The 25,559-nt window shown below is 37.5% G+C and overlaps 1 protein-coding gene across 1 annotated transcript in view; it reads right to left on the reverse strand.

The window, feature by feature from the left end:
* Positions 1-25,559, reverse strand: part of TNR (tenascin R) — a gene marked incomplete at its 3' end in the record, with an annotated part of 475,297 nt that overhangs the window by 47,489 nt on the left and 402,249 nt on the right. Inside the window, exons 5-9 of the mRNA XM_081945981.1 lie at positions 23,643-23,906; positions 20,252-20,367; positions 17,028-17,178; positions 13,954-14,223; positions 9,837-10,022 (exon numbers count right to left, since the gene is read on the reverse strand). Of these exons, the coding sequence (XP_081802107.1) occupies positions 9,837-10,022; positions 13,954-14,223; positions 17,028-17,178; positions 20,252-20,367; positions 23,643-23,906 (987 nt within the window). The remainder of the gene's footprint in view (positions 1-9,836; positions 10,023-13,953; positions 14,224-17,027; positions 17,179-20,251; positions 20,368-23,642; positions 23,907-25,559) is intronic.

A 25,559-nucleotide genomic window follows, 5' to 3' on the forward strand; every position in this document is an offset into this window, starting at 1 on the left:
TGTGGATTACAAGGAAAACTGTACCCCCTCCCCCTCTCTCTTTCCTGGTATATCTCCCGTGGGAGGGCATGCAGGGGTGGTGTGCAGTTCAGGAAGGGTAGGAACAGTGACGTGCGGTGAGGTTTATGGCTGGTGAGGCACTGACGTCATCACAATCTTTTTATTAAAATGCCTTTGTAATACAGGGGGTTTTAATAAAAGGATCCACGCCATTTTGTCCCATCCTTGCGTGTTTCGAAGGGGTGGTGGGCAAGAGCGTATCGCCGATGACCATATGCAGTGACCACCAGTGGCCAACAACAACAAATAAAGATATTTGGGTGGGAGCAAGGAGCTGAGGAGTTCCTTGTTGTGTTTTCCACAAGGGAGGACAGTCCCTCCAAGGGGAGAGAGAGAGAGAGAGAGAGAGAGAGAGAGGGAGAGAGAGAGAGAGAGAGAGATGATGATGATGATGATGATGATGATGACAATTAAGTATCAAAATCCTTTTGAGTTTGACAATATAATACGTTACCCAAAATTATAAATAATCTTATTTTCAGTTGCATTTTTTTGCCATCTGTTATTTTTTTAAAAAAAAAATCAGATGCTTCCAATTTGTGCCTTCTGGCAAACTGCAGTTTACTTGGCAAGAGATCTAGCTTGCCATTGCTTTCGTCATAGGTCTGAGAAAGTTAGTTTCTTTCTTTCTTTCTTTCTTTCTTTCTTTCTTTCTTTCTTTCTTTCTTTCTTTTCTCTTCCTTTCTTTCCCTGACTTGTTTCCCTCTCTTTTCTCTCTCTCTCATTCTCTCCCTTCAGCTCTCTTTCATTTCTCTCTCCATCTCCCCCTTCTCTCTTTAATTTGTTTCCCTCTCTTTTCATTCTTTCCCATTCTCTCCTTCCAACTCTCTTTCATTTCTCTCTATCTCTCTATCTTTCTCCCCTTTTCTCTTTCATCTCTTTCTTGCACGTGCAAGCAAAATACCCCAGGATCACGATGGCGGGGACAGCAACTCCTTCCGCTGAACTGCGGAGAAGAGCCATACTGTGCAGGAGATTCCTTAGTGCTAGACTCAGGTCAGTGCGAGCTGCGGTCCCATTCCCCTCCTTCCTGAGCCAACATGAAGGGGACCGTGGCTCACGCTGACCTGAGTCTAGCACTGAGGAGTCTCCTGCACAGTGTGGCTCTTCTCCGCAGTGCAGCGGAAGGAGTTGCTGTTCCCGCCACTGTGATCCTGGGGTATTTTGCTTGTACGTGCAAGAAAGAGATGAAAGAGAAAAGGGGAGAAAGAGAGAGAGATAGAGAGAAATGAAAGAGAGCTGGAAGGAGAGAATGGGAGAGAGGGAAAAGAGAGGGGAACAAATTAGAGAGAGAAGGGGGAGAGGGAGAGAGAAATAAAAGGGAGCTGAAAGGAGAGAATGAGAGAGAGAGAAAAGAGAGGGAAACAAATCAGCACTAAAAGCCACCCCCATCCTCCCTCCCTTCCTCTCCACAACTTTCCCCCCAAAGCCTTTTCCCAGCAGCCATTTCATCTCCACCAAAGAAGATACACACACACACGCGTGTGCGCCACACACACACACACGAACGCATGCACGCACGCATACCAAACAAAAAAATAAAATAAAATAAAAAATGGCAGAAATGGAGAAAGGAGTGAGACCTCCAGAAAATAAAAGAAGCAAGAAGCTGGCTCATCCTGTAAAAAGGGAAATCAATGAAGAGATGAAGGTACAATTCTGTGCTCCCCCTTTATTGTCACTGTATCGCAAGCGAGAAGGGAAGAAAAAGGGAAGAGTTGAGTCACAGGAAGAACGAACGCCCTCTACTATGAGGCAGGAGAACTGTGTGCCTCACCTACCTCGGGATTTTTTAGGATTTTAACCCTCGCTTAACTCTGCTTGAGCGATCATAAAACGCCTAAAAAGTCAGACTACATGAGGCATGGAGTTCTCCTGCCTCATAGTAGAGGGCACTTTTTAGAGGCTTTTTAAAACAGTTAGGCAGTCATGGTGAGGCAGCAGCTACCTAGCCTCATCTCAGCACTCGCCTTTTCCCTTTTACATTTTTTTTCTTTTCATGATGAGAGCGGTGAGGCTGTGCCTCCCCTGCCTCCCCTGATTGCACGTCACTGGTAGGAAGTGTGCATAAAAGGTGCCACATGAATTTGGGAGGGCAGGTAAGGATGCCGCACGGGTCAGGGTATGCAAGGTGCCCAAGAGATGTTGCACAGATTGAGGAGAGCATGCTGGGAAGTGTGAGTGAGTGGAACAGCCTGAGCATAGATAGGTTAGGAAAGCTGGGTGGTGAGAGAGATTTATCCAGGCAACATGCAACCTTCCCTGTCTGCTTCCCCATTGATGACATTTCTTGCCAGGTTCCCACAAGCAAAGCTGGAAGAGTGATGGCAATCATGACTGGGTTTACACTTCCTGATGACTTCTCCATTGACTTGTGGAAAGTCAGGGCACATAAGAAATAACCATCAGTGGCGTGTAAACTGGTACTGAAGCAACCACAACTTCCCCAAATTTCATTCCCATGGAAGTAATGGATCCTGGGATTCTGTATGTTAGCCCATTGAAGATACTTAGTTCAAAAATTGTTGCCCTATGATGCACTGATGCATCCAATTGTTGCCCTATGATGCACTGATGCAACCGAAGGTTACAAACAGACAAATATGACTGTTTTACCAGTGTACATATTCATTGTTAGGAGATTTGTTGATTCTGGATAACATTTTAAGAGTTTGTGAGTGAGATGGTATCTAAATTTGATAAATAAATAAAATTTTGTCCATTTTAGGTTGATAAAATTGGGTGTGTTGAAAGGAATAACTAATTCTTGATTATTATTCAGAACTGCTGCAGTTATCTTTTATAATGCTAAAATTAAGAGAGAGATAGAACATCCAGCATGGCTTTATTTGTTACCAAACTGATTTGACATCTAACATTTTCACTTGAGTTTCTTATTTATGAGGCATAAATGAAACACTCAATAATTAATGATAGGAGCCAGCTTCTCCCTGCGTGCTGTGGAGCTATAAGTATCCAGCAGCCTGCAGGAAGCTTGCCCTGTGGTTTTTGGCACATCAGGGAAGACAGCAATTTAGTTAATTTCCAACCAATCCATCATCTATTATCATTATTGGATCAAAGCAGATCCCACTGGCTCTTTGTCCGCTTTTTTAAAAAAGTATTTGTTTACTGAATGGATGTTGGCAATTTCTTGGAAGTACAGAAGACATAGGAGTAGAGACAATTTTCTTCCCAGAAATGAAAAGCAGCAAGCATGCATTTAAAAATTAAATACATATTGTATTATATTTACATACTGTATTGTATTATATTGTATATTAAATACAATATGCTATGGATGAATAGGATAGATCAATACAAGTAAAAAGGACAGCATTGCCTCTGCTAGACTAGTGGGTAGGTTGCCAAAAATCTCTTTCTTGAGTGGGGAGGATTTGCATTTTTGTTTTGTATTACTTAAAGGAAGATAGAAATATCTATGTAGTCAGGAATTCTGCTTTGTCTGTCTTCTGAATCGCACAGAGGGTTTTATGCACATTAAAATCATGCGAGTAGAAGCTTGCTGCAAATGTCCCTGCTGAACCCATGGAAATTAGAGAGAGGATGGGTTGGTGTCTGCTAAACCACAGGTGTCTGCAGAGCAATTGGCAAGTCACAAAATATGTAATGCATTGCAGTTAGGAATGGAGGCTTATATGCTGAATGTGATTTCTCACATAGGTTGCTTTTCCATCTGAATGAGGCAGCTGGTATTTCAGTCTTGTCTCCTTGAGTTCTACTTATTTGCCTTTGTTCGATTTCACTGACTGCCCAATTTTTAAGATTACAGAATTGGGAAAAGATTCAATGGATTTTTCTATGAAAGCATGGATGGATGAATTAATGCAATGCTGTTGATGTCTGTCCATATTGTTTACAGCTTCATAGAGTGATATACCAGTGTTTAAAATTACTTCAGATAAACACCTTGTCTCTTAAATAAGTTACACAAAATTATTCTGGCAGCTATTCTGATTTTAAAAATATAAAGATAGGACAGTAAATAAATATGTTTTTTTTTCAAAAAATTCCCAGTAAGTGAAAGACCTTTTCAGTCCTTAAACAACATAAAGAATTTAGCATAGAGAAACAGGTAAGATGGTGGGTGAGGTTTATTTTTTAAGCTTGCGTTTTATAGTCAATGAGATGGAATTGAAGCTGCTTCTGGCATCAATGGGAGCTTTTCACTAGAGTTAAACAGCAGCTGGGAATGAAGAACAGTTGCCACAAAAGGAAGCATTTCTTCCCCCTTCATCATGGCTCTCATCCCTACCATCACAGCTGTTATTAAGGTTGGAAAAATATTTGAGCAGCTCCTAGCACCTTTTATTGTATAATTATCTGTATTTTGGCCTTAAGATCAAATCAAGCTTCACCTAGTCCAGTTCAGTAGGCAACAGTTAGTTTATTAGTGAGTTGTCAGAATATCAATGCTTTACCAGTACAGTGAAGCTGCACCACAAAAAAACCCAGCCTGGGGTACAAGGTTGACTCAGCTTTCCATTCTTCCAAGGTTGGCAAAGTGAGGACCCAGATTGTTGGGGGCAATATGCTGACATTTGCGAACTGTTCAGAGAGTGCTGTAAAGCAGTGGTTCCCCAACCTTTCTGGCGCCACAGAACTGCAGCAGCAGTGGCGACGGCAACGGTGGGGAGGCGATGGCTTTGCACGTACAACCTGTAGCTCCTGCACATGCACAAATGAAGCTTCATCGCTCACATGCCACTTGCATGGCCCAGTTCCCAACAGACTGTGGAGTAGTAACAGTCCATGGCCCAGGAGTTAGGGATCCTTGCTGTAAAGCACTATGGAGGAATATATAAGTAAGTGCTATTGCTATTGCCACTTTCTCGGATAGTTTTCAACATTCAGTTATCCTGTTTATTAGTCAATTTAAAAAATGCATGGCAAGATACTTAATTTCTATGCTATCCCCTTTCTATTTTTTTCACCTTATTCTTGCTGCTTTGAACAATGTTTTTTTTTCCTTGCTTGCTCCAGTGCTGAAAATAAACCAAGCAAGAAAAATACTGCAGTTCAAAGCATGATTTCCTTTGTTGTTTCACAACAAGTAGCAGGGCTTCCTGCTGCAATTATTTGGAGAAATTTTGGAGGAAAAATACAATGAAGAAATGTAGAATTGAATGTTTTCCCCCCACCTCTGTTCTCCCACTTCCATTCTAAAGAAACCTTGGGAAATAATTAGGGACCAATCACATTAGTTGCAGTGGAGAGAAGAGGTAATTAATCAGGCCAAAAGCAGCAGGAGGAACCTTGAAAAGAGAAAATAGTTTTTTAAAAAAGATTATCTACGCCTGCAGACTTTCTTCTTTTAAGAAATTGGATTTTCTGCATGAGGAACATATGGTATAATTATTGAGAAATCAAAATCTAAAAGCATAAAGATAGCAATATTATCTGCATATTCTATAAAATTTGAGTAAAGAAAGAATGGCCAATGTACATTACATAAAGCGTATGCAATACAATTTGAGTACAAGTTGTTTTATGCTCGAGCCAATTTGAACATTACATTCTGGAAACAAAATGTGTCTTGAGAGTTTGTTTTGCTCAGGAATCAATTCAATCTGCAATTGTTTCAAGTAGTGGTGATTAGAAGATTATCTGTTCTCTGAATCTTGACATTTTTTTTAAAAAATGGCAGTGGTTGTTCAACTGTTAATTTTCCCATTAACCAGCATCCTTGAAGTATGTTTGTCAGGGAATTGATGTCTGGAAGTCGAATCATGGCAACTGGACTTCTGTTCTTGTTGTTTCATAATATTTCACTGCTTGTCCAAGTAGCTTCTTCAGCCAGACTGAAGAAGCTAATTGGATATGCAGTGAAATGTTTCGAGTCCAGTTGCCACAAGTCAACTTCTAGACAACTCTACTTGGATGGCTGAGATTCTTCATCGATAGGGAAATGATGAATTGTTGGAGTAATTCACATTATATAGGGCAATTACTTATGCTTAATGATGACCTTTGACAGAGCTTGGATGGGGTGATAGTAGCATCACTACTATCCTGGCCCTCTTTGATCGCCCAGCAGCTTGCAATTCACTGGCATCCTACTAGCTGATTGCAGAAGTGGAAATGAAGAACATAGTTTTATGGTGATTTTCCCCCTTCTCTGTAACAGATTTCAATAGGTTCTGGTTGGGCAGTAATAATTGAGCTTGAAGCCCTTGATTTTTTAGGGTGCCTCAGGGCTCAATATGCTCTTCACTCCTGTTGAACAATAACGTGAGGCTTCTGGAAGAAGCCATCTTTGATTTGGGATCATATACAGTATTGGTATATTGATTATCATCATCTGTACTTCTTGACTCTTATTCAACCATGATGCTGTCAGGATATTATCCCAGTGTCTGGAGGTTGTAAGGTTCTAGATATGGAGGAGCAAGCTTAAGCTCAACTATAGCAAGACCATGGCTGCTCCTGTCTATGGAGATTCTCAGTCATCCAGGTCATGGCTGTCCCAAAGGTGCTTTTTCAAGAGGCAATTGGACTTTCTGGTTTTCCTTTGAAGATGTTTTGCTTCTCATCCAAGAAGCTTCTTCAGCTCTGAAGAATGAGCTGAAGAAGTTTCTTGGATGAGAAGCAAAATGTCTTCAAAGAAAAACCAGAAAGTCCAGTTGCCTCTTGAAAAGGCATCTTTGGGACACGGCTGGTTCTGCCAATACTAGGAACCTTCCTTCCTTTGACTTGATTGGTGTTTCTTTGCCCTGCTTGGGACTGATGCTCAGACTTGCTGGATTCTCAGTTTCTGCTCAAGAAGCAGGAAGTAGTCCTTCTTTACTGCCATCTTAGGAGAAGGTTTGGCAACATTTACTGATATAGCATGCTGCATCAGTTAAAATATTGGACTGGCACTGAAGTGAAACAGATTTAAGTCCATCCAAACTTTTCTAGATGGCTCTATCTCAGCCCAGCCTACCTCAGAGATTGTTGGGGAAGAAAATAGGAGGAAAGATGCTGTTATGCTACCTTTCCTCCTGCAGGAAATCTTTCAAATAAATCTACTGTAACAATGGCTGGAATGTTCAAACTAAGAGATGCTGAGTAATTTTTAATTGGATCCAGTACCCCAGCATCAAATCAGAGAATTTTCTCCTTTGTCAGTTAAAATTGTCTGAGACATTTCCTGTTTTCATTAAAAAAAAAATAATGCCAGAATTTCTTCAAGTTTCAGCCAATATGGGCAAGTCCTACCCCACCAAATGTTGTAGAAAATATTGGCATTGACATCATATTCCATATTTCCATTATTCTCCAAGTCCAGAATATGTGAAACATTTCAGGTTTTTATTCTAAAAGGATAAAGAACATTTAGGATTCTTTTAAAGATCAGTTCTGTCACAATGCAGACAACTTGAGGTATTTTGCTTTGAACTCAAAACAAAATATGTCTTCCATTTTATGAACCTATTTATTAAGCTTTATCAGGAAATGCTCCTATTACTTCTTTTTCAAACATACCCTAAATATCTGAAAAATTATTACCCCTTCACTCTTCCAGTCTTGTTTTCAGTATTCTCATTGGTATATTGCATCCAAAATCCTATTTATGGGAATCCCTGTCATTTAAAAAAGAAATCACAATTCTGTTATAAATGAAAAGATTTGCTCATTAAGGTATATTTTGCTAGGTCCCAAAGCAAAAGTTGAGCAACTTAATCCATTATAAGAGTGCTGCTTCTTTTAGGCAAGGATTGTACAGAACAGAGTATACTGCCTACCCCTCCTTCTTTGGAGGCTATACATTTTTCAGTGTAGAAGGCAAAAGCTAAAAACATGGGAGGGCTGTTATCACCCTGCCCTGCTTGGGAGAGTAGTGATCGGGGGGGGGGGTTACTCTTGGGGTGTGATGGAATAGATGGCCATTAGTCTGACCAGTAGACATCCAAGGGCATTTTAATAAGAACAAGAACAACATATCCATTCTTTTCCCTAGCTAGAATTCAAAGTCAAGTGTCCTATTGATTTCATTTGAAGTCCTATTGATTTCAACTGAAGTTATTCAGGTATGTGGTAGGTCTCCCATCACAGTTATTTCCAGACAAATAAGCTTCTCACCATGCTATCAATCAAAAGGCCAAGCTTTTTTTTTTTTAAAAAAAGATTTCCTATGGTAGGACAGGAAAAGGAATGTGAAGAACATAAGAGGGCTACAAAGCAAGAAGATACTACCTGGACTCTGGATGAAGTTCTGTGAATGAAAAAGGTAACTGGCCAATAAAGGCCCAATCTGGAATCTTCCCTTAAAAGCCACTCCTTCCTTGTTAACGGTGGACCTATGTACCTTTCCCCTCACCTGTACCCTTAATTGCCCAGAGCATTTCTTAGGCAGCAGATGGTGTAACAAAAGCAATGGATTGAAGGGTGGGCTCTTGACATTGGGGACTAGCACCATGGACAATCATTTAGTTCATAAATATTTAGATGATATTGTAATGGCATTCAATAAGACGTTTCCTTGGTTATGAGACATCTCTGTCACAAATATTAACTTCAACAGATAAATGGATGTTAATTTTCATCAAAATCTATTTAAGGCAGCAACACATAAAAACTACTTGGATGTTTTAAGTACAGGTACAGAGACTGCGGTCTATTGAAAATACTGCATTTGTGTAGGAAAAGAAGCAAAGATAGACACAATAAAATTTAAAACCTGCCCAGTAGGGTAAATTCACATTTTTGATTTAAGGAGGCATTAAAGAAAATTTATTTTATGTTCTTAGATCATTTGTGCTTCAAAAACTATATTTGGAGGAAAAACTGGAAAGAGGTGAGAAACAGGAGTATCATTTTCTGTTTCAGGGTGCACAGAAGAAAACCTGTTTTACTAAAGAGACCAAGGTAAAGGAGACAAACAGGAGCCTTTGGGAGAGCCAAGGAGTTTACATATAAACTGACCAATTGAAAATACTTCTTATAAGAAACTTTATTAAAGGGAGACGCTTTTTCAACTTTTGAATAAGCTTCATGAAGATTTTGAGGCACAAAAGAGCCACTATAGATTGAACACAATACAGAAAGAACATCTTAAGGTAATCATTCCTATTTAAAATACTATGCTACAGTATTTTTTTGTTTTTTATTTCCTCCTGGGGCTTTTATTTTGCCGCTTTAGGAGAGTTGTGTAGTAGAAGTTTATTTTAAAATATAAAAAGGTGTGGAGGTTGATTAGCATCCAAATGCTGTGCTAATCTTTAAAGTGGCATTATTTTGCAAAGGCAATAAGAATACCAATGGGCTTTCATCCCAAACTGCTTTTCACATTCTGAGGCCATTACAATAACAACAAAGTTCAGATATAAATGGTTGATCTGTTGGATAAGACTTGAAACGCCTGACTGAAACCCTAATCTCAGCATTCTGGGTGCTTTTGGTCCTCTCTTCTCTGATTGTTACCCTTGACTTATAATTAAATCTAAAAAATGCAATATATATTTCCTTACGTTCCTAGAAAAAAAGTAGAATATAAATCTAACGATTTAATCAAATGAATTTCTAATCTTCTAGAACAGGAGTGTCAAACTCACGTTGTCATGTGATATATCGTGTCTTCCCCCCCTTCGCTAAACCGGGTGTGGGCGTGGCCAGCAAGTGACGCATCTGGCCCATGGGCCACAAGTTTGACACCCCTCTTCTAGAATGAAGAGATTATACTGCAACGACACATGTATGTTTGCACTTAAAAGCAATTATGAGTTTTTTCCATTGGAGTCTCTGCAATAAAATGTCCTTACAACTAGTCTTACCAGTGAGAGTGGCTTTCGATGTGGCACCTGCCTTGCGTGGCACCAAAACTTCATGGTACTGCTCACCAGCCAGGGTGCTGTATACCACTTTGAAGTTTTCCACTTCTGCCTCGCTATTGTCCCACTCAAGGTCTAGGCTGTCTGATGTCCGAGAGAGTATGCGTAAATTCTTTGGAGCATCAATTTCTGCATTAGAAAAAGAAAGCAAATGATACAATTCCTTTATAATCACACCAAATATATCTCATATCATTAAGATGTGTTTGGAAATGCATTTCAAAAGCTATTCAGGTGGGCAGGTTATTTAGGTTTTATACTCTTACTCTAGGAAGAGAGAATTTAAACCATAAACACAAAGGAATTGCTAATTATAAAATATCAACAATGGTAACAATAAGAACTATGTAATTGTGTAACACATTAAAGCAGGCAGAGAATTTCATGATTTTGTCTAATTAGAATTTGGAGAACATTGTTCAGCCAATCACCTAATTTATGTGCGGTTACAGATATTTGTTTCAGTTGTTGTCAAATCTGCTACATTTAAAATGAAGTCAAATATAGAAAATCCAAGGAGTCAGAGTTTAAAATGAGATCAGTTTGCTTCAAATTAAAGTCTAGTTTAATTTTATGAAATAAAGGACTCTATTAGAATTGATCCTGTACAGTCTTAAGGAACAAGAAATCTTTCTCAGCTTTTAAATTTAAAAATTGAATCTGAATGTGGCTATGTGAACAGCATTCTTATCTCCCCGAGTTTTGTTCTTTCTGTTACATTTAAAAGGAGCATAATACTATATATGAAGCTGCATTAAGCTGAATCTTCCTTTAGCTGCTTTGGTCTAGGACTATCTGCTGGGAGAGATAGTGGCTCCTACTTTTGCATTTTGACATTTTAAAAAAGAAATACTATTGTTTGGCTCAGGGCTCTCTTAACACAGATATATGTCCTTCTATCTCACATAAATACACAAGGGACCTGAAACAATGACATTTCACATTTAAATATGCACCTGGTTGAAAGTGTCAGCCAAGCATGCTTTGCCTGTAACAGTGGTTCTTAAACTGTTTGATCCAATTACCCTTTTCCTGGCCTCAAATAATGTCATTAGCCTGCCCACTTATGTACACAAAAAACAAACTGTGGTTTTACATAAGTGGCAGTGCCAAATTGGATTGTTGATTCACAAACAAGCAATTACAAATTGCTGCAGGATATGCCCCAATTATCACCTAACTTTAGGCAGAAAAACCAAATGCAAATTGCATACATAAATATTTGTGTAGGTTTGGGTTCCTTTTCATCTGTGTACATTTTCAATGTGGAGTTGACAAGTATTCCTGGAACCTCAGTAAATGATATGCAGGGTCAGTATCAGAACTGTATAAATTTGAGCCCAATTTGAATTGCAAATAGCAGAAAGAAGAGAAACAGAAGCAGGAATAAAAGGTCAGGAGGCTTTAAAGATGCACAGAAAAGAGTTACAGATTAAAGTTACAGGTGAAATTCTACATCCAGGCATCTAGAGGGAAACATTCCCATGTGAGATTTACACCTAAGATGATATGGATTGGAGTATGATGTGGTAGCTGCATTTTGTTTGACTTGTCTTAGTCCTTACCAAAAGAAAGGTCTTCAGTAATTTTAAGAAAAGTGAGTTAAGATGTGGAGGTCTTCTTGTTGAAGTTGGTGTGGTATGAGTTTCCCATGACGTAATCAGGGATTTACAAATATAAGGAATTTCAGTGCATCTCAGTGTTATTGCCTTTAGTCTGTGGTGAGAAAAACATCCCCTCAAGGTACAAAATATTTCAAAAATAGCAACCTCTTACCACCTTGTATATCCTGGCTTGTCCCACCTCCCAAATCATAGGATCCAGTCATAGCAGCATGCTGCCATGAACTGATAAAAAGCAGAAATGCAAAAATACTGGAATGCCAGGTTAGAAGTTAAAAGGCAATAGAGTTTTGCTATGCACAGAATCATGTGGAAATACTAGCATTTTTAAAGCAAAATGTGGAAGAGAAAAAGATCTGCATTTAGGCCTGCATATAAGAGGGGATGGACTAGGCACTGCTAGCTAATATACAAGCACTGATTGATAGTTCTTTATGCACTATTATTGACCAAGAAGTGCAAGTGTTCATTGACCAGCAGTTCTCTGTGAAATTTGACTTGAAAACATATTGTATGCTTAAAACATCCTGATATCCAAATTAATCTAAAAATAGTCATGGATCAAAAAAAGCTTGACTCATCCTCAGGTATATTTTAAATTGAATTCACTGTGGTTTGAAGATGGAAAAGTTAGCAGTCTGGAAGAGTTGTAGATATCTTTGAAAGAAATTAATCACAGCCATCCTTGTGGAAGAATAATTGACCCAAATGTATTATTTTGTGGTATCCTTTCCTAACATTCTGATGGTTGCCATGCCACATTCTGGATATTGAAAGCAAAATGAGAACATTTTGCACTGTGTGAAACAAGAGTAGCAAATACATCATACAATGGTTTTGCTACTTTATTTATTGTTTTGATTATGACATCTCACCAAAGAAAGTCTAGGAATGAAAAACTCAGCAAATCGATAAATGCACATCCCCCTTTCTCTTAAGTACAGTCAGCACAATATTATCATAGAGATGATACAAAGCTCTAGTATCCATCTGAAATCTTTATGACAGGCAATATCTAAGCCATAAAACAGTTCCAAGCTCTGCTTTCCATTTCCTCCTTTATGGAGTTGTAAATTAAACCTGCTAGCTGACTATGGTGTTGACTAAAAACAACCTGTTCTAAGTTCTTGAATATGATACTAGAATGTACAATACATTTATTATGAAGTTGGTCAGAGTTCCCAGTGTAATGCTTCTCTTTCAACCCAATATTCTATTCCCTCTCCCTATGATTGCTTTGTTAGCTGGTTTCTTTTGGAATTAATGATTTTTAATTTCACATTATTTTCCTAACTGAAAAGGTTGACAGGATGGTGTTTCTCTGCTGCTATGATGAAAGAGGGAGGACCAAAAGAAGGCTATTCAGTAAGTGCCAAAGTACTTAGCATGCTTGTAGAATAATGATGCCACATGCCTGCGAGCTGAGCCTGCTTTTGCCTACAGTTTCTCATTGGCTCTTTATGGAGCCATTCATTGATGCAGACTCCAAACTGAACAAACTGTGCTCACTTTTCTGGTAAGAGCAAAGGTTCAATTAGATTCCCATAGAAAAAAGAGAAGGCTGCAGATGGGTTGGCAAAGGAGATAGCCTTAAAAATGTTCAGTGACAAGAAAGTGGAAAAAAGAAAGTTGGAAATGGTGTTGAAAGATGGAAGATAATGTAGATTTAGACAACATGTTAAGATGGATGGTTGGTTTCAGTCCAGAAACAGACTAGTGATCCTTACAAGGATCAGGGAATATTTGCACTGATCAAAGCTCATTAGTTTTTTCAGGAAGAGGTTGAAAAATGAGAAAAGAATTGAACTCTAAAGTTATAATTCTCAAAAGATCATCCACTGGACCAAAGCCAATTGCAAATAATATTTTAAATTATTTCTGAACCTAGAATTAAGAGTAGGCAGGACAGAACTGAAATTAACAAAGCTTGTATCATTAATTGTATGTACACACAGATATAAGTTGAGTAGAGGTGAAAGTTAGAATTCAGAAAAAAATATTCTTACTTACACTTGCAAATGTACTTGCAAAGCAAGTAATTTAAGTGAGCTTTTAAATTAAGCGAGTAATTTCATGTAAGAAAGCAAACTGCTTTTTCTTATCCATAGTTAGAATAAAAGGGGAGAAAACCTGGAATGCTGTTTCACACTGCCTCTTTAAGACAAAAGCTTTGGAGCCATAGACCTATCCTGTGACAGTCTACCTTCTTAAGGACATGTTTTTATTATTTTAATCTATATATTTCAATAGATAGTTTCCCAAGATCTCAGGCAGAGGTTGATTTTGATAAGCCTGAAGATTTTTTAGGTAGAAATGCTAGCATTTTTTCTCAGATTCTTCTAAATGTAAAGAATATACCATAACACCAAGCTCTAACTCTTCTTCTACTGTACTGAGAGAGAAAGCATAGGAAATATTCAACTAATGCTTGGTCTTACCTGTTACAAAATGGCTGATTGCAGCATCACTCTCATTAGCACCTCGGACAGCAGAGATAGAGACTTCATATTGAGAGCCAGGTCGTAAAGCTTGCATGGAATACTGCCTCAGTGGAGGCTGCAATCGGAAAGTGGATTTTCCCCCTTCTTCATTCTCTAGGCCATATTTCAGTAGAATATAGTCCACTTTAGCCCGGGGTGGAGACCATTCAACAAAGGCCACAGTGTCAGAGACATCGCGAACCAAAATCTGGGTTGGCCCATCAATTACTGGAGACAGTAAGTATGTGAACAAATAGGAAAGAAGAAAGTAATTATTTTGATCACAGGGACAAAAAAAGTCTACATTTATGGCTGAGTGAAAACCCCTTATAAACATTTTGCATGAAACCGAAAAAATGCATTTATAATTTGTGGTTTTGATGATTAGAAAGAAAAGATAACGGAAAAGCTATTACCAGTAGCTGTTTGTGGTAATCATAGAGTAAGAGATAATTTTGTAATTGTACTTATACTTGCCACAAAGGAAATCAGAAGTTTCTTCTATTTTTATCTTTTGTATTCTTTCTTTCTTTCTTTCTTTCTTTCTTTCTTTCTTTCTTTCTTTCTTTCTTTCTTTCTTTCTTTCTCTGTTCCTTTCTTTCTTTCTCTTTCTCTCTCTTTCTTTCTTTCCTTATTTCTTTCTTTCCTTCCTTTCTTCACTTTTGCTTTTTTCTTTCTTTCTTTCCTACTTCTGCTCTTTTTAAATATATATTAGTTTTTAAAACTGTATATATATAGTATAGTTTTAATATAAATTATATATTAAATATATAAATTACAGTTGAAATAAGGGGTTTTGAATATTAGAAAAAGCAATCTATATTCATTGACAAGTTTATTTCCAGAGGAACCTCACTAGGGTAAAAGGAAAAAAAAAGAGCAGTGACAATCTTGCACATTTTTACTTTTGTGTTTAAATGGTTCAGAGAATGTATATCCAGATATATATATTTATTATTATTATTTAGATTTTTATTCAAAAATCTTTATGGGCACAGAACACTGCATTTAAAGTAAGCAGGGAAATAGATTGGATTGATGCTGATTGACATATCCTTACTGCATATATTCACTCTAATGTTTCATAATGTATAAATGCAGAAGTAAAATATTGCTGAGAACTATGGCTTCTTATTAGCGAAGGAACTTACTTGAAAACTAAGGACTTTTAGGTGTGGATGCTGATCCTAAATTTTGTGTATGAAACAAAAGGGAAAAAAAGTGGTCAAAGGTGCCAAGAAAGATTAAAACCAGGTAAAGACATGGAAGTCTTTCCGTGTGAAATTATTACAGTCTTCTAATAGTTACAAGGGATATTTTTTTAAAGAAACCCTGTGTAGACTGAGGTTGAGGCAAATGGCACCAACTACTTGTTAGATGTATCCATTAGAACCTAGAATTTCACATACAATAAGGAGGCAAACTTATATATAGAAAGACCCAGTTTGTCTAGTGGTTAAGGCACCAGGCTATAAAGCAGGAGACTATGAGTTCAAATCCTGCCTTAGCTATGAAAAACAACTGAGTGACTTTGGGTCAATCATTCTTTCTCACCCAATCCACCTTGCAGGATTGTTGTTGTAGGGCAGTGTCAAACTGGTGGCGTGCGGGCCAGATGTGTCATGTGCAGGCCACGCCCACCCCAGCTCTGTGAATAGAAAACACATTGCAAAACATCATGTGACGGCAATGTTATGTGGTGAGTTTGACACTTGTGTTGTAGGGAAAATAGGAGGAGGAAGATGTACTGGATATGTCCAATGTTGTTTGTAAAAATAATAAAGGTGGGATACAAATAAATAAATAAAAATAAATAACTTAAGATTCATTCCACTGTTTTTATTTCTCTCTAATCATTTTTCATTGAGAATATAGAGACATAGCAGAATTACTCATAGCAGTGTATGATCCACTGGTTTCGGATTAGAATCTTTTAAAGCTGGAGATACAATTTGAAAAGCAACTTTACATGAAAAGCTGTGAATTTCATTTAAAGTTGTAATCCTTACTAACTCTAACACTAAAGACACTGAGATGTCAGTATGAGGCATTCCTCTAAAAAAATAGTTTCTATGAGTCTTTTTTCACTCAAGTTGTACAGTATCCCTGGAAGGTCCTGTCAACCCCTGATGACATGTTGCTGATTTTGTCTTGACAACAAGCATACTTTAAGCTCCTTTATTCTTACTCATACTGCAAAACATAAGTTCAGGGTCAAAACCCAAAGGAAAATTAAGGAATGAGACCAATGGTACTCTATCAGCTCTTCTATTGTCATAGCAAGGGATGGCTATGTTTATGGACCATTAGGCAGAAAAGTCTCTTAAACCAGTTGAAATGGATAACTGCTTCACATGGCCTATAGATGTCATTGGTAAGCTACATCCTATAAGCAGTTCTCAAACACTGCTAGATCTGTAAAGGGGAAAAATGTTTGTGTGCAATAAATGTCTATATGTACTTGCTGACATGATGAAAGAATAACTAAGGTGTCCATCAGAATTGCAAATTAATATTTAGCATGTTCTCTTTTCTTTAAAGGAAGACCTCCTTGTGTTGTTCAATAGTTGGCATACATATTTTTGCCCGGATCAAGAGTTCATTAACTCTTTATAATTAGATTTGTCGATGCATCCTGTGTTGAAGCTATTTGCATGGTTTTCTTCTCCCACTCCCCAAAATAGATTTTGCTAAGTGAAGATGTGTAATAAGATGACAAGGAACATTTCAAGACAAATGAAATCCTTGCATCCTAGGTGAGAAGCTGCTTAACCTTATTGTTGATCTATCCATTCCAGTAAAACGGTTCCAACAATGCTTATATAGGTGTTTCTTGTGTCCCACAAATAGAGCATGAAAGAGAAAGCAAAAGTCTTTTTTATCACTACATTATATTATATATTATTATATTATTCCTAAACATGACGATTCTTCCTGGAGCAAATTACTTTTTAAATAGTCTTATCCCATCAGGAAAGAAGGATGGTATTAATTCACAAGCTTACATAAAAAAGTTGGTTAGGGTTACTTACAGGTTGAAACACTGGCTGAAGTGGGTGAACTTCGGGCTTGTTCCTTGAGAGCTACAACATTGACTGTGTACTCTTCACCTGGTTTCAGGCCAGTCTGATTGAAGGTTGTCATACTACTGGGAAGTTGAGCAATCACACCCCCTTCATTGTCCTACAGACATTAAAAAAACCGATTCAAAGTTAAATAAATTTTGAATGGTCTCCTTGGGCATTACTGAACATCATGTTGCTGTGCCCTAAAATGTACTTCCCTTCTCTGCAAAGAAAGAGAAACATCTATACCCCAGCAAATTGGGAGCTATAGTGAATTTACTGTAATGCAGTGAAAGATTGGCAGTCATGAAGTGGCAGTCTGTAGCAGTATAGATTCTAATAATGTGTGGCATCTACAACCTTCCAGTGTTCTTTCCTCACTTTTTAAAACACAAAAGAGCATGTATGATCCCTATGAATAAAACTAAAAAGTGGACAAATATGTATAGGAGATTGTATACTTTTGCTAATAAATAAAAGTATAATAAGAATGGATTTTCTTTCAATTTTGAGGGGAAAAAACAATTGTCCCAATTTTAATAAATCATAAAGTGAGTATTTACTTAGAGTTGGACCAAATTGCCTATCTCTGGGATAAATATATACAGTATATATGCAGGATGGAGGAATATACAGTAGAAACTGTAAGGGAGCCTGAGTGTACATGTGAAAAAGAAAGGGAAAAAGAGAGGGAAGGAGAAATAGAAAATTGAGAAAATGAATAATTTTTTGTGTGACTGAGAAATCTTTTGCTGATATTTTGTCTGTGTTTGAGAATGAATTACTGTCCCTGAGATTGATGGATGAATTGTTGTGCTTATAGGTATGTTTATGCTATTGCAAATTCAATATATATCTGGCTGAATTTTCAGTATTTCCTGCAGCATGCTTATATGCTCCATGTTTTCCTGCCTCCACTAACATTTAAAAATAGGTAATCTTTTTAAAACATACAAAAGTGATTGTTAGTATATTCCAATCCCCTATAAACCAAGATTTACATGAATAATTTTATACTTTTGTTATCCAAACTTAATACTTACATTGTGAAGACTGTTACAGAAGTAGAAACTAAAACAAATTCTATAAATTACCTTCAATCCATGAAACAGAGTGAAGGCAGGAGAACACTGTTACCATATAACTTTTATTAATCATTTTAAATATGATTTCATTAAAATGATATAGCAAACTGTTAAAGAAATAAAAGTAGCACCTGCTCTGTACGTTCCAGCAAATTAGTGGCTGGTGACCTGCGGGTTCAATCCTTTCATAACATATTTATGGGAAAAATTCCTTGTGTGTCTAATCACACTTGGCCACTTAAAGTATTCAATTCAAAATATTTATTCAGCCACGAGTGACAATGTAGTGGTATAAAATAATTATACATAATGATACGTATAGTTCTTCCTTTGCAAATATATTATGAATTAGAAAGCAGAGTAATTCTGACTTTCACTATACTATACATACAATAATGTAATGATCAAAAAAGCTTCTGCCTTTTTCACAGAGCAGGGGGTTTATAACTACACAAGCAGCAAACTCCAACCAAAACTTCAATCCTGTGATATTCACACTATAGTGTGACATCAGCAAAAGGTGGCCTGCTTTATGCATATCAGCTTCTTCCATTACTTGCTGATTTTTTATTTCTTCTACCTTTGGTTGATTTGAGAAACACTGACTTTGACTCACTCTCTCTTAACTTTGTCAGCCAAGTATTTCAACTCAATTGCTACTGCCTATCTCTTTAAGGCTCTAAAGAGCCTTTGGTCCAGAGAAGGGTATATAACAAAGCAATATCTCATGTGGTCATGTGAAAAAGAACAAAGAGAAGAAAAAGAGAGTTGAATACAAGATCCAAGCAGAGGAAAAGTCACATAAGCCAGATGAAATCCATTCTAAGGAGATGCTCTACTGAAGGGGTGTCAAACTCATATCGTCTCCTCATCGTCACGTGACATATTGGGCCAGTATTTGACGTATCTGGGCTGCAGGCTGCAAGTTTGACATCCCTGCTCTATTGTATTAATCCTGTATAAAGACAGAGCCAAGGCTAGCTCTATTGAGGGTAATTCTAGAAAGAAGAATCTATTAACAAACAACCAAGTCAAATTTCTGCTTTAATTCAGGAATGTGTGAATAAATTGATAATGCAGACATCAGTGGAAAAGGAATATAGTTGGGTAAATGTATCAATAAAGGGAAGTTCCAAGATGATAATCAAGAAAATCCCAGTGACACTAAGAACTCCAAAACCAAACAGTGTTGCTTCCAATTTACATTATTAAGAATTACTACTCCATGAAGCTTTCTGTTGCAACTTTATTCCTTATCTTGCTCTTTATAAGGCATCTTCAATCTGATGGTTTAGTTTCCTTCAGTCTCTTTTCCTAAGCAAGTTACCTATACTGGACTTTGAAGAATTAAGCCTTATAGCTCTTGTATGCAGATTTAGCAGATTTCTCTTTTCCAATTTCTTGAAAAGCAGATGTTTTCCCCTCAATCAGAAACTTAACTCTAAATTCTACTGTTGGAACCATTAAAGGTGGGATCCAATTTCACAGGTGTTTTGGATGTTACTTTGGCAAAAACATCCTTATGGTCATGAACAGATTGTAACTAGGTAAGACCTAACGCTAATGATTTTCAGCATCACATTGTAATTGGTTTATTCTCCTTAATGATAGGCTGTCCCTGAGCAATATCCTATCATGCAGGCAGGCAGAGAAAAACATTAAGGCATCAACCACCTGAATTGAAGTTGGGAAAATCTCTCACTTCTACCAGTTCAGTAACATTTTCTCTGATAGGGATCATGGCCTCTCTATCACTTTCTAATCTGTACTCTAAGCCTTCTAAATGCCCCTTTGAACCTGTGTTCAAGCTTAAATGTTACTGCTGAACTTTGAAAGCTTTAACTATTTCAATGTCAACTGAATGTAAGTTGAATAAGGTTGCTCCTTTCCTGCTAATGTATGCCTGCCCACCCTCAATAAATTGCATATTAAAATTAAAGTTTCTCCTGGGTCTTTGTTCACTTTTTTATTTTTTGTCTTCCCTCTAGTGCTGCACATATATTTCCCCAGCCTATGTACCAAAGATAACATAACATGAGATTTCTCCACATGTTTGGATAACAACTACTTCTAATAAAAGGATATCTCCAAAGGCAAGACAGCTACCTTGGGGATGAAGCTGATCTCCCAGCCATCAAAGGAGAAAGAGAAGGGTTCCCATTCCATCTCAACAGTGGTCTCTGTGATAGTTTTGAACTGCAGTCCTCGTGGAGTAGAGAGTTCTGAAATACAGAGATGCAGCTAGAGATGGGGAATACAATCTTTCTTTAGTTCAGGCTTAACTATCCTCCTCACCACATACTCAAATGTCTATTTTCCATTGTCCAAAGTACATAACTGGGAGACATCCTGCTTCAAGAAAGCAATTAGAACACTTATACTGTGTACTCATAACCCCGGGGAGGGACTGGTGGAAATAAGACAAAGAAAAGTATCTCTCTACTTCTTGAAAGCACTCTACTAATTGAAAGAATCCAAGTTATTGAAAATGGAGCAGTTTTGTGAACAGTAGGGAGATTTTCCCCACGGGTAACACTTCAGCATGAAGCAAGGATATTTGCAGGAGATTAATTATGTCCACAATGATATCCTGAACAAGCTCTATGGGTCAGTGATGCACTAATGCAAAAGTAAGTTGCATAATCAAGATAATGAAGACGAACGAGGCTAAGTGATCTCCATATGTTTCTTTCCAAGCTATGCTTGTTTCTTCAGTAGTAGCAGGCTTTCATGAATGCACGAGGAGCCTGGCTTTGCTAATGACAAATCCATTTGGCAGAGTGCCACAGCCCTTCCTGACCGAAAGCTCGGAATATTCATAATTGTCAGCGCCAAGCTGCAATTGCCTGTAATTCATACTTCTATATTGTCAGTTGTATCTTTATGATATCATAGACAAGTGTTAATCTATATGTAGAAATGGAAGCTATTTGGTTTTAATCAAATGAATTGAATAGATGTCAGTTGAGACATTTTTCTCTTGCCTATCCTCGTTTTAATGCAAGAAACTCAGTGAGAAAAACATTGGAAAGGCTTTATGAATGCTGCAGGCAGCATCGATAAAACTGTGTCTATGTGTACATATGTGTGTGCACTACTTCCCTTGTGGTTCACCACTGAAAGATGAATTTCATTATGATATTTAAGATCGATTGTTTTACAATTATCTTAAATCATCTCCCTTTCCATACAATGGCATAATTTTAAAACATATATTAGCTAAAGGTTGGAAACTTTTTAATCACCCCCCCCCCAAACCATATCCTTAGCAGTCACTTGATGTGTTGACAGCAAGGATGACTGAGCTTATCTATGTGATATGAAAACTTCAATGCCTCTAATTCAAGCTGCTACCATACTCATATAACAGTGGTGAGTTTGTACCGGTTTTACTACCAGTTTGCTTGTGTGTGCTCTCTCTTTCACGCATGTGATGTTTCTGTGCATGCGCAGAAGAGTCCGGGCGGGTGGGTGGAGCCTTCCGAACCAGGAGCAACTTACCTATGTCATACAAGCAGGCCAGGTTACCCGCGCAACCTTAATGGACTTTAATTCCCAAGCACTGCTGTAACCCAAAATTTGTGAGCAGATATGATCTGAGATGAAACAGACCTAATTATGCAAGGATGTTAATGTTGTTTCCAATAGATTTCCAACATCTGATTGACTTTTTAAATTACTAACTCAGTATTCCTGGGGAATGAAACAATTGTAATGGGACTTGGATTTCAATGATTTTGAAAATCACATGAATATTGGTGTTGTCTCTCAGAGTTGAAACTTTTCAGTTAATCCTGATAAATAGAACCTTGAAAGATTGCCATACCTTGATTTGTGTTTTACAATGTGATACCTCTCTGCTAAGATTCAGATTGGTTTGATAATATTATTTGCCTTTCTCAGCTCCCCTTTTTGGATATCAGTCCTCCATCAATTAATTTTTCTTCCAAACAGAGCAATTCATTGCTTGCACAGAATTCTGCTGTTTTGTCTTCATGAAGCTTATGGGAAGCCAACCACCTATTCATACACCTATAATGAGGTTTGCTACATAGTAAATTCCTGGAGATATTAACTCCATATACCCTTCCCAAGGTAGCTAGCCATATAAGAGTTGTGGCGTATTCTCTTGAGTATTGCTTCCTTTGATTCACACTGCTGCAGTTGCTGCAGGTAGAAAAAAACCCAAGTTTATTATAAATTGGGGAAGGACTCAATGGATACCTTACATAGTGTAACATCACAGAATTTTCAGTTTCTCAGTCTGTGACTGAGTCTGATTGACTCAGTCTGTGACCTGGCATTCTGAAGCTTTTATTTGTTCCACATTCCTCCCCACCATCCCAAAGTGACTTTCTTATAGTCAAAGCAAGTATCGCAGTTCTGTGATGTGAATTTATATTAGTTTGGCCTTAACTGGTTGATTGGAATCAGAGCATAATCTGTCCCGCAAACACTACAAGCAAAGTCAGCCTATAATTAGGGAGAGTGGAAGTTGTTTCAACTAACAAATGTGAGGGTTAGGGAACAACACCAGCAGAAGACTTGGAGGACAAAGCTATGTGCAGCAAGCAGCCTGGCCTGATTTGGCCATCCCAAATTAGCTTGCTGTTGGCAGCTGCAGAAAGGTTTAAAGCCTTGTTGGTTGGATTCTGTAAGCTATCATTTTTTTTTGCCAGGCAGCAAAATATCTCAATCAGTCCACTTTAATAGGTAGAGCATGACTGTTCCAAGCTTGTACTGTCCAGGTTCCACTTGGATTCAAATAAATCATTTTGTAAGGAAACATATAAATACTCAGCATGAGCAAGGATGCATGAATATTTTCTGGAACCAAAGAATTTGTGAAACCAATTTTTCCAGTATGTCAGTCGCATCATACAACTTATCTCTGACAGATTTTATGGGACCAGCCCGCTTGGGCTTATTCAACATAATCTACCAAGCAATGTATAGCAAGGAACTAGGGCAAGCAGTTGTAATAAGGGAAGAAAACCAAAATTCTATTTGGAAATGTGATATAGAAATTTGGAAATCCCAGGGACCCAATAATAACTGAGAAGGTTGACTTTACTGGTCATTTTATCAATCTCTTTTAATTCCTTTGGTATTCTTACAGATGTGTTTTCCGAATGAAATTTTTCCATATTGATTTGGTTAAGATATGTTGAAACTGACTTCAAATCACTAAATTTTATTATAATCTTCAGCTATAATTAATAAACAGAACTACCTAGAATGTGTTTCATTCTCTCAAAGCAAAATAGAACAATTGCTCCTTTGCTACAGAGGAAGCAGGTTTCCTCAACAATCATTCCATAGGGGTGCATCATATCTGCAACCAATCACCTTCAAACAGAGACTTTTTTGCGTTTTAATCTTCAATCTTTTTATACCCAGGAAAAGGGATGTCCTTAAAACCTCTTTTTAAAAACTTCTCTCAAATGTGAAATCTGAAATAGCAATTCAGGGTGCAGAATTAGTGGAGAATACTTACGGGTGGCTACTTTGACTCCAACAGGGGCACTGAGCACTTCACTGATAACAGCATAGATGCTGATGTTGTATGTCAGGCCTGGCTCCAACTCCTTCAGAGTGACAGTGCTCCAGTCACCTGGCACCCGCTGCTGGAGCTGCAAGCCCCCCGGCACAGCTGGCTGGTAGGAAATGACATATTCAGTCACAGTCATTGGGCCATCCCATTCCAGGTCAATTGATTGGTCTCTGACTGCAGCCACTTGCAGACTCTCGGGAGGAGCAACTGGAGGTGGGGAGGAGAGAGAGAAGGACACAATTTTCAAATGTGATTTACCAATCTCCTCAAACTACTCTTCGACATCTGTTTCCCCTTTGTCCAACTCACTGAGATTCCGATACTGAGCTTACTTTGGGAGTATATTCTATTGAATTCAATGGAAAATATTTCTAAGTCAAATGGCACAATGGCAACATTATTTGTACATGTTCCTACAATCAATATGGATTTGCCTTCATCTATATATTTAATGGAGCCACCATAATCCTCTTCTCTGATGAAATCTCTTGATGCAAGGTCTTTGCAAGGATATTTTATTTTGTTAAATATTCACTTAGATATCTATTAAACAAATGCATTGCAGAAAGCAGACTTAAGCCTTAGTTAAAGTTAAGTATCAGTGTTGTGTTTGTATTTCCTGCTCATGGGGGGGACCTTTCAGGTAGAAATCCTATTTTTAATTCATAGCTTATATTGTATCTTGCCATAGAAATTTCTTCTAACAGACAATCCATTTAGGTCCAAATAAAAGTCCCATAAATTGTGTTTCTTCTTTGTACAGTATTCTTTTGGGGTGGCTTTGAGTTTAACCATCAATGCCATTCTCCATTGCCATGCTCTTTCCAGCATTCCACTCGTTATATGCATATGTGCAGTATTTTACACTCATATTTTCTTTAACATAGTATAATATATAAACATTCCAGGATTTCAAAATATTAGAGTTACGTCAGTTTAATTAATTAATTTAATTAATTTATTAAACTTCTAGACCGCCCCCTCTCCCCGAAGGGACTCGTTTATGACTAGTTCTGTTTCTGTCTCTGTCTTTCATTGTTTGTGACACTTTGGAAACCGAGCTATGCTGCCTTTGCAGTCCTTGTTCACATCTTTCAATTTGTTAAGGGTGCAAGGCAGCTTCATATGGCAAGATGTGCTTGCATACACAATTCCCCATCGAGATTCAGATTCAAATAAAATGATAATAACTGATCTTTTAAAGCTATCTTTGGTAGCTATGAAGATTAGAAATATGCTTTTTTAAAGTGAAAGTTCAGAATTTTGGGAATCTAAATGTAAATGTGGGACAGTTGCCAAGCCCTCAATCACAAGAACATGATTTCAGGCAGGCTGTGACAACTGTAAGTGTGGTCATATGTATCTTTTTCAGTGCTATCATAATTTCAAACAGTTGCTAAATGAATGGTAATTAAGTGAAGGCTAATAGTATAAAATATAGTATCACTAGAAGGAAGGAAGATTTTTGGAATTAAGTAAGAAGCCTTCTACTCATCGAATATTCTTTTTAATAATTTTTTTTATTTTCAAAACAAACACAACACATAAAATCTTCCTTCTTTACATACTGTAGAAAGTGTACCAGTTGGTTACCAAAAGGCTTTCGTGCATCTCTTCCACAGTCATCAAGCATAATTCATATTAACTCAAGTATTTTAACTCAGATAATTATACAGGTTACCATCATCATACCTCCATTTTCATTTGACTATAATTGTTTAAACGTCCTTCATCAAAAAATATACCAAGATTTAATACGTAACCACATTTCATTTACTATTTCTAAAATCCTCCAATAACACTGAATCCTTATGTCCTATTCTAGCTAAACATCCATAATATTTAATAACAAAGTTTTCT

The sequence above is a fragment of the Natrix helvetica genome (genome assembly GCF_964273705.1).
Source record: "Natrix helvetica genome assembly, chromosome: 3".
NCBI classification, from domain to species: domain Eukaryota; kingdom Metazoa; phylum Chordata; class Lepidosauria; order Squamata; family Natricidae; genus Natrix; species Natrix helvetica.